Source organism: Pinus tabuliformis, chromosome 2_2 (assembly GCF_031772625.1).
Source record: "Pinus tabuliformis cultivar Carrire ecotype Pingquan chromosome 2_2, CPIR1, whole genome shotgun sequence".
Lineage (NCBI taxonomy): Eukaryota > Viridiplantae > Streptophyta > Pinopsida > Pinales > Pinaceae > Pinus > Pinus tabuliformis.
The window spans coordinates 731,328,554-731,342,825 of NC_142300.1; the positions used below are offsets into that span (position 1 = coordinate 731,328,554).

General features: G+C 37.8%; 1 protein-coding gene and 1 pseudogene across 2 annotated transcripts; one reads left to right on the forward strand and one right to left on the reverse strand.

The window, feature by feature from the left end:
* The window catches only part of LOC149194745 (zinc finger CCCH domain-containing protein 32-like), an 87,922-nt pseudogene extending 81,190 nt beyond the window's left edge, over positions 1-6,732 (forward strand).
* A 3,507-nt stretch (positions 6,733-10,239) lies between these two features.
* LOC149194746 (uncharacterized) lies at positions 10,240-12,882 on the reverse strand. 2 transcript variants are annotated; one of them, XR_016254562.1, is made up of 3 exons: positions 12,476-12,882; positions 11,374-11,851; positions 10,240-10,567 (listed from the first exon to the last, which is right to left on the reverse strand). XR_016254562.1 is itself a non-coding variant. In XM_089405154.1 (2 exons), the coding sequence occupies exons 1-2, from the start codon at positions 12,828-12,830 to the stop codon at positions 11,820-11,822; spliced, it is 387 nt and encodes a 128-aa protein (XP_089261280.1). In that variant the 5' UTR covers positions 12,831-12,882; the 3' UTR covers positions 11,083-11,819. The 2 variants fall into 2 exon arrangements, 1 of the variants encoding a protein (XP_089261280.1); XM_089405154.1 differs by lacking the exon at positions 10,240-10,567 and having other exon boundaries at positions 11,083-11,851.
* Between the last annotated feature and the right edge of the window lie 1,390 nt (positions 12,883-14,272).

The window sequence follows — 14,272 nt, forward strand, 5'->3', positions numbered from 1 at the left end:
TTTTGAATCACCAAAGACCTAAAATGATTCAATGTTTCAGGAGGTGCTACAACAAATGATATCTATAAAACTATCGCAATTTCCAAAAGCATACCCCTCTTTGAAAATTTCATAGAACATTTCGTGTCAATTAAACTATCATTGAAACTTGTGTCGAGAGTTTTGTGCGGAAAGCTTTTGTTTTATGGAGAGCTTTGTGTGGACAATTTTCATTGTGAGGAGAGAATTTGAGTTGTCTCGCACTCCACACAATCATTAATCAATCAAATAGTTATAACGATAGGTAGAGACAGGACTATGCTACATGGAAGGTATTAATCTTTGTTTAATTTGTGTCAAATCTCTTTTTTGAGAAAAAATATATTTCCTTATTTTAAAAATTATCTTAAAAACCAAAAATCGAATAATTATGAGTAATATTATTTTTCATTTTTCATTAAAACATTATAGCATATTTTTCATTTTTTCAATAAACAATTAATATATTATATCATATATTATGTCATATATTATAGCATATTTTATCATAGTCCCTTTTTAGCAAATGTACATTAGTATGGATGAAAATGTGTATTAAAATATCTATGAAAATGAAAATGTGTATTAAAATATCTATGAAAATATAGTATTCAGTTTTTGGTCAAACCCATATTAGTTTGGGTTTGGCCAAAAAAAACTGAAAATTTGTTATAGTCTAACATTAGAGATTAGAATTTATTATTTTTAAATAATATTTTGAGCTATTTATCTTGAAATTGATTGGATAGACTCTTATTATACCTGTATCATACTCTGAAATACATATTATGCTCTGATGCAATATGTACCATGCTCTAAAATGATTACCATAACTTAATGGAGTTTGTATTATGGTAAATTGCGGATCCTGTCCGATTTTCAGAAAGAATACAGTTGCCGAGGCAAGGGTATATTTTACGACCCACAAATAATTTATTTTTTTGACATTATCGTCCGGTAGTTTCCAGTGGCGATCCTTAACATCATTTGTTTAATTATACCAGCGGCTCTTGTATTTTGATTTGCAGAATAAAGAAAATTAAATGATTAGTCAACTCGGAAATTATTATGGAATGTTGAAACTGTCTCCATCACAACCTGAGATCCATGGGTCCCTCAAATTATAATTATGCCTTATGAAAAACACTTTCCTTTTTTCCTACTTGTCATCTTTGTGCATCATTGGATTAAAAGTTAGACGATTAGAAGAAATTTAGCCATTTGATCGTCTTAAAATAGTTGGAAAAAATAGTTACTAGCATTTGCACCTTATGTTGCAAAGGAAACGCCGTAAGGCATAGAGTGGGGAAGAATTTCAAACATATTGTCTTGGAAATTTTTACAGTTGCTTCTCATTCCAAAATTTCAATAATATTTGAATTACATGAAAGTATTTTTCTATTCGAGTAACACCATGGGTTAATTATTTCGTTGTCTCCATAGCTGAAGATACCTTGGTATTTTTTTGTTTGTTTTAATATATTTATTAATTTGTGGTGGATATGAAATGGGTATATACTATATAGTATTGGGATATCTATGGTTTTTCATGTTTTGTAAAAGAAATTGTTTCATTTGAAGTTGTTTGTGAAGCATCCGTTACAATTCCTCTATTAAATAAATTATATTATTATAGTACGTTGGTTGTCTGGCCAGTTGAATGAAGATGACATCTCCAAATAAAATTTATGCAGTTTTGTGAAGTTCTATGCCGAAATGTGCCAACAAAAAGATTCATTATTTTATCAATAAAAAAAGATAATTCATTATTTTATTGTGTAAATGCCATAATTTCCGTTAAAAATGGGACAATCATCCACTGAATAACTGGGAATTATAAGCCCCTGTTCAATTCTATTTTTTGGGAGCTCCAGAAAGTGGCGGCGTTGCTGCAACTGTATTTAGAATAGATGCAATATTTTCTTATTCAAAGGTTGAAACAACCCTTTTTTCACAGAAACTAGAGTAGATCTATGGACAGTATTGTAATTGGTGTACACTTGGCTAAAGTATATATTGGGATGGATTTTCGAAGACGCATCTAGCACATTTTTTACTGTACTAGGGAATTTCATTAATAATATAAATATGCACAAAAATATTTACATAGACCTCGGCAGAATACGTTAGTTTGAGACTTTTAGGACAATTTGATCGAACAATGTTAGGTTGAGAGACTTTGAGGACATTTTTTATAATTCAACGTTCATGTAAACCTGGAAAATGGCTTTCAAAAGAGCAAATGCTTAAGTTGCGATCAATTTTGCATTTTAGAGAAAACAATTGTATATACCTGTGTTGTATTTGTAACATATTTTTTGAGCAGTAATGGTTATGCTTTGCATTAGGAGAGGGTTGTAGTTGAACTGGTCAGTGGTGTAATACAAACACGGACCTCAGCCTTCACATAAAATAGTCATAGCCAGTTTCAAGCTATTCTGCTCTGGTCGATTCTACATATCAAGCAGGTATACTGCCCGTGGCGACAAAAAAATTACACTACAATGTGGATAAAATATTTGAAGAAAATAAAAAACATTGTACTGGAGGTACATCAGTGTTGGAGGACTGGAGGGACATCAGTGTTCAAATCCCCTCGGCCACTAAAATTGCTGCTTGGTTAAGAGCTTGTGTTTTTGGACTTAAAGAAATAGGTTAATGGCCTAAGAGCTTGTGTTTTTGGACCTAAAGAAACAGGTTAATGGCCCAAGACTCATATGCATCTGGCAGGAGTGAATGCTTGCCACCTTATAGACTACAAGTGGGTTATTCTAGGTGTCATGGTTTTTTTGAATAACGGTGACGAGTCACCTTGCATTAGTAGATAGTATCCAGAGATAGTTGTCGTCACTTTGATAGTAGCCAGAGGTAACTATGGTCACTGCTGGTTTGAAAACTGAGTTATGACAACTGCATTATGATAGGTTTTTCCACTCTTAGAAAAAAAAATCAGTGTTCAAACCCCTCGCATATCCATAGCTTCTGGAGAGTTGGCATGTCGTCATCTAGTTGGTTCATGGGGGAACAGATTCTGGATTTTTCTCTGTCGCCAATGAAGAGTTGCGTGCTGCAGCCCTAGCTCGCATACCTCCAGAGGAAACATCCCCGAATAATAACTCTGAAGACAGAAAGGCCATTGAGTTGTGAGACAAAAGGATAGTGTGAGGACAACCAAGATGGGCTAGCACTTTTATTTATCAACAAGAAACTTCAAAGAACTCTGCCGCAAATCCAATTCCAGGGAGACACAAGGACAGCGTGAGGACAGCCAAGATGGGCCAGCACTTTTATCAACCGGCTTCAAAGCACTCTGCCGCAAATCCAAATCCAAATGTGACCTGCGTGGGACCTGCATGAAGGCTTTGAATTTTCCTATGACTCCTTAAACGCTGAGTAAATGGATGCTTGAAACTATTGGTTATTTATAAGTGATTTGTTTGCGTGTTGTAAAATCCCAGTGATTGTAACTATACCATGCTTATACAGACTTTCATTGCTTGGTATCTATGTTCTAAGTTTTTAACTGAGGTAGCTTTATTAGTAAATTAGTGTTACATTTGCTCATAAAAATCTTGAAATGTACTAAGAGCTTTTATCTTTTTGTAGGGTAATGATTGTGAATATCGGCACAGTGAAAGTTCCAGGATCAATCCTAGAGATTGCTGGTACTGGCTTGGGGGCAATTCTCTAAATCCTACTTGCGCTTTTAGACATCCTGTGAGTTTCTCTTATTATTAAGAACTTTTTAATTAAGTCACATTAATGATGGATTTTCTAGAAAAGGTTGATCCTGAAGTTTCCATTGTAATATAGTCCATTAGCAATAAGACTGTTTGATGAAATCTCTCACAATCCCTTAAATGATCTTTATTCTGATCCTTTCTAGCATGATTGTTCATTACGCCTTCTTGGCCCTTCCAATTATTCTTCAACATTAGGGATCCCTTCAGCCTATCTGTTAACATGGTAGATGTCCCTTTGTTGTGCAGTATTATCACCTCATCTAGTTTGTTTTTCTAGCTTCAAAATTGTTAACTTAAAAGTCCCACAGATCTTTCTTTTTGGACTGTATTCTTTATTGTTTGCATTTTTTTTATGGGCATTAGTTTTCTTGTATTTGTCATGTTGTATTTTATGTGGTTGCGGATTCTTTTCACATTTTCCGTAGGAATTTTCTTGATATTCATACAGGTTTGTGAAGAATATTTTCCTCGTACTTTATTATTATTATTATTATTATTATTATTTTTGTGTTGATGACTTTATACATTCATTTCTGCATTAGTGTTTGTATATAGATCCAAGTAGTGCACTCAATTACGGGTGTTTTAATTTCTCATCCATTATCTCTAATAAATAAACCTAATTGTAGTGTGTTTCTGATAGGCTTGTAGGTTGCGACCTATTTTGGTTGTTTCTTGTGGTATGTCTGTCTTTTGGTAATTTTCAAGACTGTAAATATTTCTTTCTATAATTTTTTTAATCTATTTATGACACTAACTTGTGTATCTGTGTTTCCGTTTCAGCCACTAGATGGCTTGTCAGGAGCACCAACACCAGCAATAGTGCCACCATCGTCCTCAGCATCATTACCGGCATCTGGCACTGCAAACAAACCGAAAGTTCCTTGCTATTTTTTCCAGCAGGGATATTGTGTAAAGGGTGATAAGTTCCCTTTTGTGCATGGTCCGTTTTCAGGAGCTAATCTAACTTCTCAAAAGACAACAAAACCAAGTCCAATAGTTACAAAGCCTCAGGCAAGGGGGAAACAAACAGTCAATGAAACTGAAAGCAACAGAGACGGAAAACATCCATCTGATTTAAGCTTTCCCAAGGCAGTGCAATCAATTTATCCTAATGCAGTGCAGTCAAGCAACCCCATGACATTGGAGTCAAACAACTTTTAGGTAGTGCATTCAAGAAACCCTGTGCTAGCAAAGGCAAATAACTTCAAGGCGTCACAGTCAAGTAACCCTGTTGCATTGCAGTCCAATAACTTCCAAGCAGGGCATTTGGGCAATCCTTTAACACTGCAGTCAAATAAATGTCAAGGAAACCCAGATGCAACCAGAAGCTAGACATGTCTCTCAATCAAGATCTCAGCCTACCTATATAAAGGGAAGTCCACATGAAGTCGAACAATTTTTGCCAAATATTGAACCTACAAGACAAAAGATACATGATGCTTCAAGAAACAGGTCTCGGATACGCCCGTCTCATCCTTCAGAAGAGAGACTACAAAATGGATTAGAATCAGAGGATTTGTCGGGTGGATCATCGCCAATATTTGATGTACTTGTGGATGATGGACCTGACCAGCTAAGCCACCGAGAGGATGCTGATTACTATAAACATGATATGGAATCTGGAAGAGATGCAATCAATGGTCGAGAAAGAAATATGCACAACAAACGAGAGCTTGTCCGAACTGGCTACTATGATGCTGAATTTCAGTATGACCATGGAGCTTATGAACCATATAAAAACAGGGGATATGAGCGTGGTGGCCGAAAGCAGTCTAATGCTTTTGATGACAGGGTTCTGGAGAGACCGATTGTGTAAGAAAGGAGGTCCTTGTCTAGTGAAGATGATCCTGAACGGAACAATATGGAGGATCTCCACCACCGGATTTCAAAACATAGGAGGGCTGGTGAGGCTAAAGTAGTGGATAGCCCCTCAAAGAGACAACATGTGGATAGTCAACATGGTGAATTTCACCGTGGCTCTAGGCAACAAGATGATGACCGTAGCTAGCAAGATATATACAGGGACCAATTAAGGCAAGGTATGAATCACAGTAGTAGGCGATTGCAGGGTAGGATTCAAGTAGAGGCTAATGGCTTCAAAAGAGAGCCATCTGACAATATAGAAGTTGATCAAGAAGGCAAGTTAGAGAGGGTTTGGTTGAGAAGCTCACCAAGCAGACGGGGCTTAAATGACCATTTCAGAAGCAAGTATCATGAAAAGGAGAGGGGCAGAATGCCTACAGATGGTTCTATATCATCAGAATCCAGGGTACCTAGAGGTCAAACTTTTAGGAACACTGAAACAGTGATAGATGCCATAAATTTTGCTGGGCCTAAGACTCTTGCACAAATCAAACAAGAAAAGAATCGTGAGAGCAGTGAAGAACCTTCTACTGCACAATCAACAGAGCATGGATCCTCACAGAATCCCTCTATGAAGAGTCCAGACAAACACAGACAAAATCTTCCTTGGGAAGGAAGGAAGATGAGATTGGGCAAGGTAATTAGTGATTCAAGTGGGGAACAAGACTTTCAGGATCCAAAGCCATTAAGTGATATTCTGAAGAAACAACAGAAAGTGACTCAAGAAAATGGTGACAATGAAGGAAATATACCTACAGAAGGGCAGGGTCAGGCCATTCAGAGTTTCAATTTGAGCAAGGGAAATGATGGCTTGCCACCACCTGAAAAAGATGTTGAAGAGGGAGAACTTCCAGCTGGTGACAGTTATACATCTGAACTGCCCAATTTTACTCCTGGGGTGGATGACACTGAGGCATCCAATGATGTGGATACTCTTGTAGAAGACAAACCATCAACCTTTTCAAATGGAGCAAAGCCTGTTGTAGTGGATGACCAGGAAGATGCAGTAATGAATGATGCTGTTCATAGCAAACAGTGGTGGAAAGCTCTGATAAAACCTTTGAACCGAAAATTAGTGAGCGAGAACCTGAGATTGGGTGAATGAAACAGAGCGTAAAAGGTCGAAATGACGAACTTAACGAAGAATAAACTAAGCAGATCGCAAGGGTAGAAGGAATACCTAGCTGGTTCATGGGGGAACAGTTTCCGGATTTTTCTCTGCCGCCAAAGAAGAGTTGCGTGCTGCAGCCCTAGCTCGCATACCTCCAAAGGAAACATCCCCGAACAATAACTCTGAAGACAGAGAGGCCATTGGGTTGGGAGACAAAAGGACAGTGTGAGGATCAACGATCAAACTTCGTTCAATCGTCCAACACCACAAATCCACGGTCAACAATAGGACACGGCATCGGCTGGGGCAATTCATTTCAAAGGGAAACGCCTTACGGCATAATAAAGGTGTCTCAGGCCAAAAAGAAATTAGCATGTAATAGACTCCTCAAGCTTGAGAAAAACTGGCGTGGCAAGTTTCCAATCACAGAGAAACACTTAATCAATGATGGGAGTGGAAAAAAATCTGCCGAGACATGTTTCCAAGCCAAAAGAAACTCTTTTGTGTGTAAAATGAGAAAAATAAACATCTCAAACTCCCAAGAATGCTTCTCCAATGCCCCAGGAGTGCCTCGCCAACACCACAGATGTCATATCCATAGGGAACACTCAGAAACTCATCTGCGAATGTGTGTTTTCAGCTCCAAAGAAATGCCCAATCGCAAAGGAATGTCCAATGCCAGCGAATTCCAAAAAATGGATAGCAAATGGTGTGAGTCATCCGACTTGGGATTTGAATAGATTTTAATACAAGGAAGTGGGTTGATGAATCAATTAGAAAAGGACAGGACAGATAAAGTTTTCTTCCTTTATTTTCTTTTATTGGAATGGGGTGCACCCGCATGCAGGGGATGTGTGGACATCCCTCAACCCACAGGATATGTTCAGGTGTCCATGACATGGCGAATAGGGAAGGGGGATATACCCCCACATACCCTCCCAAACTGGATACAACCCAGCCACATCCAACATGTACCCAACATCCCCATCCAGGATCTGTACCTGAGATACAGGTCTGCATACCCAGGACACAAAATTACTTCGAATCACTATTTTACAGCTTTTGTAAATTTTCAATTTAAAGATAGGAACACGAAAATGCATTTGATCAACCAACTGATTTAATAACAGAACAATTTTATCGTCCCGAGAGCTAACCAAAATGTTAAGGATTTCAAGAATAAAGATAGCATAATAATGATACTCAAATGTTATTTCATTCACTAAAATAATAGATAAACATAGAAAATCCGGCCAGTAGCATTGCCACTGTTACAAAACACAAGTTACTTCCCATTTTGATCCAGCAATGAGAATATTTTAGTAAAGAGATATAAAAATGCACAATGCAAACGGAGTCCTCTGGAAAAAAAACCCCGGTCTCCAGGAATCCGGAATGTGCAATTTGTGATTTTCCAATGTCCTTGCAGACCAACCTGTCCCTCTTGAGTCTTTTCCCTTCATCACCTTTTAATATCGGTACCAAAATGAGAAGGGATAAGCAGTTTAGTATCCTTTTGTTAGCCAAATGCTCCGTTATAAAATAAAACATTAGAGCAATAATTCAATATCTTCACATGCAACTCCCAACTCCATTATAGCATTAATAGTGTTAATTAATGATGCATTTAATCGCAACTTGACAGGAATATGTTGAATTTAACGAAGTCTATATATAACTGCAATGGAGAACAACTCATTTCCAGCATCATGTCTATGGAGTGAAATTCTTCATCACACAGGACATTTACCTGCTAAAAGTCTCGGATGAAACAATCAAATGTCTTACCCTTGCTTCTATTGCATCAGTAGATGTTGCAGCAACCTTCTCATATCCACTATTTGTAAAGTCTTCATGAAATGTTATTCCATGACTATTTCTGGATGGAACAGTGTGTATGGGATCATTGTACCTTCAACAGTTTCTCTGGACGTGAGTCAACCTCTTCTTCCCATTGAGGGATCTGTTCCAGGTAGCATGAATTCATTGCACCTACACAGGAATGAGGCTAACAACATCAGAGATGCAAGCGCCAAACTTAAACCTTCAGCAGCAACCAAACCAGTAGTACACATGCATATATATACACTGACAAGAAGTAACAGGCTGCTTCCGCGTATATGTTTCATATTTTCCATGATCATCATAGTTGATAAAACCATGCATTTTGGCTGCATTGTCAAGAGCAGCTCGATCTAACCACCCAGTTTTTCTCTTGTCAAGAGCAGCTCAATCTAACAACCTGGCTTTTCCATTGAAACTATACCTGTGCACAATTTGCACAGCTTCATTGTCAGACAAATGCTCCCTGAGGCCATCCCACAAAAATATCATGAATTTATACTCTGCTTTGATATCACATTCATGAACATAGGCCTCTCCCAACAAAAATGTTATCTTTACACTGTTCATATATCAAATTCCAGTATCTATTAAAACATGATTTACTCAAGTATAAAATCTGAATTATGCCTTTAATCAGCCAAGAGTTGTCCTTGGAAACCACTATATTTTGACCATATGGATGGAGTGCTTGAAGCTCTTTGCAAATCTCCTCCATGGCTGCACTGTGATCTCTAACCAATCATTCTGCCCTTATTGATTTGTTTCCAGAAATCCCTAAAACCAGCCCAGATTTTGCCAATGTTTGCCATTAAATACAATTTTGCTATTTATGTAACTGACCACACAGAAACATGAATGATTGATTCTGCTGAAGAAATGGCACTGATCACACTCTTTGCTTCATAACGTGCACTGTTTGTATTTTGCACATTTTCTTTTAACCAGCCAAGAGTTGTCCTTGGAAACCACTATATTTTGATCAACTGGATGGAGTGCTTGAAGCCCTTATGAGTCTCCTCCATGGCTGCACTGTGATCTTTAGTCAATCATTCTGCCTTGATTGATTTGTTTCCAGAAATCCCTAAAACAGCCCTGCAGTTGCCAATGTTTGCCATAAAATACAATTTTGCTAGTTATGTAACTGACCATACAACAACATGAATAATTGATTCTGCTGAAGAAATGGCACTGATCACACTCCTCGTTTCATAACGCCCACTGTTTGTATTTTGCACATTTTGTTTGCAATCCAATCTTATGCCATACCTCAAGTCTTCTGTAGCTAAAACATTACATGAATGGTTTGTATTTTGCACATTTTGTCTGCAATACAATCTTATGCCATACCTCAAGTCTTCTGTAGCTAATGCATTTACATGAATGATTGATTCTGCTGAGCATACAGTAGTGGTCACACTCCTCTCTCCATATGGTGCACTGTATTTTGTTTATTTTGCTTGCAATCCAAACTTATGCCATACCTCCAGTCTCTGAAAGTGGATCAGCATGAGGGCTGTTATAATCCACTTGTGTTTCCGAGCTGGGAGAATCAAATGGTGGACCAATCAAATCTGTAAGCCCTACTGTACCAGCATGAATACATGCCTCTCCAAAAAAGTTGCATTTTCCTTCATTAGCCTTATGTTTTGCATGGCCTGCCATTGTGCAGTAGGTTCTGACCAAATTCTCAAATGGGACATTACTTTCACTCTGAACCGAGACATGTTGCTTAATAAAATCAGATCCTGCCCCATAGAAAAACAATGCCATTGCACTGATTGTACCAAAAGATTGGCCCTCCCACTCAATAACTTGAGATACTCCAAGAGTGCTTGATGAATCTGATTTTATACCATACTCTTCAAAAGCAAGAGCATTTATTTCTCTAGGGCCAAAATTCACTGATGCACGAGTCAATAGTCATGGATGGTAGCCATTTGCTTTCAGAATTCATGTAATGCCATGTCTCTTTTCCGAGTAATCACTGTAGGAGAACAATTGATCTGATTAGATTTAAATGTGGTCAGGAGAACAAGGGGGGGACTTTATAAAGTCACATTATTATGTATTTACTTGCCCATGAATTTAAAGATAGGAACACGAAAATGCATTTGATCAACCAACTGATTTAATAACAGAACAATTTTATAGTCCTGAGAGCTAACCGAAATGTTAAGGATTTCAAGAATAAAGATAGCATAATAATGATACTCAAATGTTATTTCATTCAATAAAATAATAGATAAACATAGAAAATCCGGCCAGTAGCATTGCCACTGTTACAAAACACAAGTTACTTCCCATTTTGATCCAGCAATGAGAATATTTAAGTAAAAAGAAATATAAAAATGCACAATGCAAACGGAGTCCTCTGGAAAAAAACCCGTGTCTCCAGGAATCCGGAATGTGCAATTTGTGATTTTCCAATGTCCTTGTGGACCAACCTGTCCCTCTTTCCCCTTCATCACCTTTTAAGATCGGTACCAAAACGAGAAGGGATAAGCAGTTTGGTATCCTTTTGTTAGCCAACTGCTCCGTTATAAAATAAAACATTAGAGAAATAATTCAATATCTTCACATGCAACTCCCAACTCCATTATAACATTAATAGTGTTAATTACTGATGCATTTAATTGCAACTTGACAGGAATATGTTGAATTTAAGGAAGTCTATATATAACTGCAATGGAGAACAACTCATTTCCAGCATCATGTCTATGGAGTGAAATTCTTCATCACACAGGACATCTACCCGCTAAAAGTCTCGGATGAAACAATCAAACGTCTTACCCTTGCTTCTATTGCATCAGTAGATGTTGCAGCAACCTTCTCATATCCACTATTTGTAAAGTCTTCATGAAATGTTATTCCACGACTATTTCTGGATGGAACAGTATGTATGGGATCATTGTACCTTCAATAGTTTCTGTGGACGTGAGTCAACCTCTTCTTCCCATTGAGGGATCTGTTCCAAGTAGCATGAATTCATTGCACCTAAACAGGAATGAGGCTAACAACATCAGAGATGCAAGCGCCAAACTTAAACCTTCAGCAGCAACCAAACCAGTAGTACACATGCATATATATACACTGACAAGAAATAACAGGCTGCTTCCGCGTATATGTTTCATATTTTCCATGATCATCATAGCTGATAAAACCATGCATTTTGGCTGCATTGTCAAGAGCAGCTCGATCTAACCACCCAGTTTTTCTCCTGTCAAGAGCAGCTCAATCTAACAACCTGGCTTTTCCATTGAAACTATACCTGTGCACAATTTGCACAGCTTCATTGTCAGACAAATTCTCCCCGAGGCCATCCCACAAAAATATCATGAATTTATACTCTGCCTTGATATCACATTCATGAACATAGGCCTCTCCCAACAAAAATGTTATCTTTACACTGTTCATATATCAAATTCCAGTATCTATTAAAACATGATTTAGTCAAGTATAAAATCTGAATTATGCTTTTAATCAGCCAAGAGTTGTCCTTGGAAACCACTATATTTTGACCATTATAATCTTTACAGATCGAGGCCCCCAATTATTCCAACAATGTATAGGAGAAACAAAACAACATAACTGTAAATCGTCCCTCAGATTAAGGGCCTAGTCTAAGTTAGATACTGGGATGGGTCATTAGCAATAATAAAGGGCTAACTTTAAAGCAAACCCTTAGGGCTAACTCTGTTTCCACTTATTTCAATGATGTATGCATTTAGTTTGATTAGAAAGGGAAACTGCTCGTTAACTGGTAACCACATCTGCTCCAAAATGGGAAAGAAGCCCTAGCTTCAACCCTGGCTTCATAGCCAGATAAAGAAACCCTAGTATATAGCTAACAAAGAAGCCCTAATTCTGTTATCCCGTAACACACGTCACCCACCTGTCTCCTTACTTAAATCAAGACACATCTCTTGAATGGCTGCATAGGATTCAGGTAAGTGATATTGAATCATGTCTAGGATTTCTTTGATCTTGTTGTAACCATCGCAGCTCTGCTCCATCACATAATTGTTGGCATTTTCTGGATCGCTGCACCTTCGCAACATCTCATCCTTTGCACTATTACTCCAGAGTATAACAGATCTGTCAAACCCTTGCTCGGCTAAGACACGCGCGGTAAGATTATATTTACGATGTGTATACTGCAATTTAAAACTCCTAAACTGTGAAGCCAGACTCCTGACTCTGCCATAGTACCTGTTCAGCCAGGGTTTCTTCACAGTCCACGTACCCATTACCTACAGAACATACAGTGATTGCCATGAAGTGAAACAATTGTCTCTTGAAATCAACGCTAATATATGAATTCTAACGGCAAAGAGAGGACAGGGCTTGTTACCTGATTGAGAACGACATCACAATTTCCAATGGCGGTGATGTGGGTGATTCCAAGCCGCAGAGCATGTTGGAGGCCAGCAATTAAGGCTTTGTAATGAGCAGAAGTGCTGCATATTCTGAAGCGATCATTGACATACGCGTTGAACCTCTCCAAAGTAGCTCCATCAAGGTCGCTATAGATAAGGAAGCCAATGCTGCCACGACCAGGGTTTGGTCTGCATGATCCAGCAAAGTGAAGGGCACCATGGAACTCAGATGGAGGATAAATTCTTGTGTCCATTGATCGTCTCGTCTGTGAACTGGAGTGCCCTTGCTGACCGCCATTGCCATGAGCGAGATCTCAGGGTGAACGGCGAGGACGAAAATTCATGAACCGTTTCAGTCTCATGAACCGAACCGTTTCAGTGTTGGATCAACGATCAAATTTTGTTAAATTGTCTAACACCACAGATCTACGGTGAACAATATGACACCGCGAAGGCTGAGGTAATTCATTTCAAAGGGAAACGCCTTACGGCGTAACAAGATGAAGATGCTTATTAATGGAAAGTTTATGCTTGTATAGTGTGATGAAAATTCTCCTTTCAATACAAAAAAAAGTTCCCAAGGAAAAAGACACTTAGATGTTGATTAAAAATATATAATGCATCTTATAGCTCAACATAGTTTGGTTTCCTAGTATTAAAAAAAAAAAAAATGGATTAGCAATTTTCTCTTTGTTCTTCCTTAGGCGGTTCTCAAGGGTCGGGAAAGAAAGGTTCCAATTCATGGCTTCACCTATCAAACTCTCACCATCCATGTCATAGATAATGTCTCCATAAAAAACTAGAAATTCACATCTCATTTATATCTAGCAATCACAAAATGAATGATAATATCATCATCCTCTTGGGTACCATATTGTTCATAACATGAGCTAGAAAAAGAACGTGTAATTATTCATCCTCCAGTGGTTTTTCCACAAGATCAATTCCTTTAAAATTTCAAAAATTTCATCATTTTTATCAATTTTGAAGGAAGTTTCAACGTAACTTACCAAAGCCTTGTCCCTCAAAGTTGTAATGGCTACTAGAATGTCCTTAGGTAAGTGTACATCATCATCAAAGTATGTTTCTTTTGAATCAATATGAAATGCATAGTATTCAATGTATTATTTTCCGTTAAGAACTTCATCAAACTTCTTCTCACCTACAATCAAAATCTCATACATAGATGGCTCATCAACAAGCTTTTCAATCATTTCCTCTTCTTCATAACTAAGATCCAAATGTCTATGCAATGATTTGAATAAAATTTCAAATGAGCACATTTCCTTTCCACCAAGCCTTTCAAACCATGT